The sequence below is a fragment of the Condylura cristata genome, unplaced genomic scaffold (genome assembly GCF_000260355.1).
Source record: "Condylura cristata isolate star-nosed mole 26May11 unplaced genomic scaffold, ConCri1.0 scaffold00032, whole genome shotgun sequence".
NCBI lineage: Eukaryota > Metazoa > Chordata > Mammalia > Eulipotyphla > Talpidae > Condylura > Condylura cristata.
The window spans coordinates 19464026-19464696 of NW_004567133.1; the positions used below are offsets into that span (position 1 = coordinate 19464026).

Sequence of the window (671 nt, forward strand, 5' to 3'; positions counted from 1 at the left end):
CCGGCCTGGGCTGTGTGCCTCGTGAGAAGAGCTCGGTGCTTTGCTGGAGCCTGGGGGCAGACGTTCTTTTTTGATCGCCTGGACAGCTGACTTGGAGCGTTTTGCTTTTCAGGATGAGTACTACCACTTACTAGCAGAGAAAATCTACAAGATTCAGAAGGAACTCGAAGAGAAGCGGCGCTCGCGCCTGCACAAGCAGGGCATCCTGGGCAGCCAGCCAGCCTTACCCGCGCCCGGGGCCCAGCCCCCCGGGGTGCCGCAGCCTCCGCCCGTGAGACCTCCAAGTAAAGGCCTCGCTGTCCCTGCCGGCCTTCGCGACCAGCCTCCCGCTGCCGTCGGGGCGGACACGGCGTAACCACATTTTCCTGCCTTTTCAGATGGACCCGTGCCCCTGCCGGTGAACCGCATGCAGGTCCCTCAAGGTACTTACGCCGCCCCCGCCCCGAGCGTGTGCAGCACCTGCCCTCCCCGCAGCGCCAGGGCGGGACGGCTGCTGTGCGGGAGCGTGCAGAGGAGGGGAGCCCGCTCCCCGGAGATGGGAAGCTGGACTTGACCCTCTTGCCTGATGTCCAGAAGGGACACGGCCCCTAGGAAGAGCCTGCCTCGGGCGGCCGTAGGTTGGGGGCCTGGAGGCTCCGGCACACGCGGCCGCCGTGGCAGCTCCGAATTCA

The 671-nt window shown here is 66.0% G+C and overlaps 1 protein-coding gene across 1 annotated transcript in view; it reads left to right on the forward strand.

Moving 5' to 3' along the window:
• Window positions 1-671, forward strand: part of CREBBP (CREB binding protein) — a 75259-nt gene that overhangs the window by 45575 nt on the left and 29013 nt on the right. Inside the window, 2 exon segments of the mRNA XM_012731673.1 lie at window positions 113-284; window positions 378-448. Of these exon segments, the coding sequence (XP_012587127.1) occupies window positions 113-284; window positions 378-448 (243 nt within the window).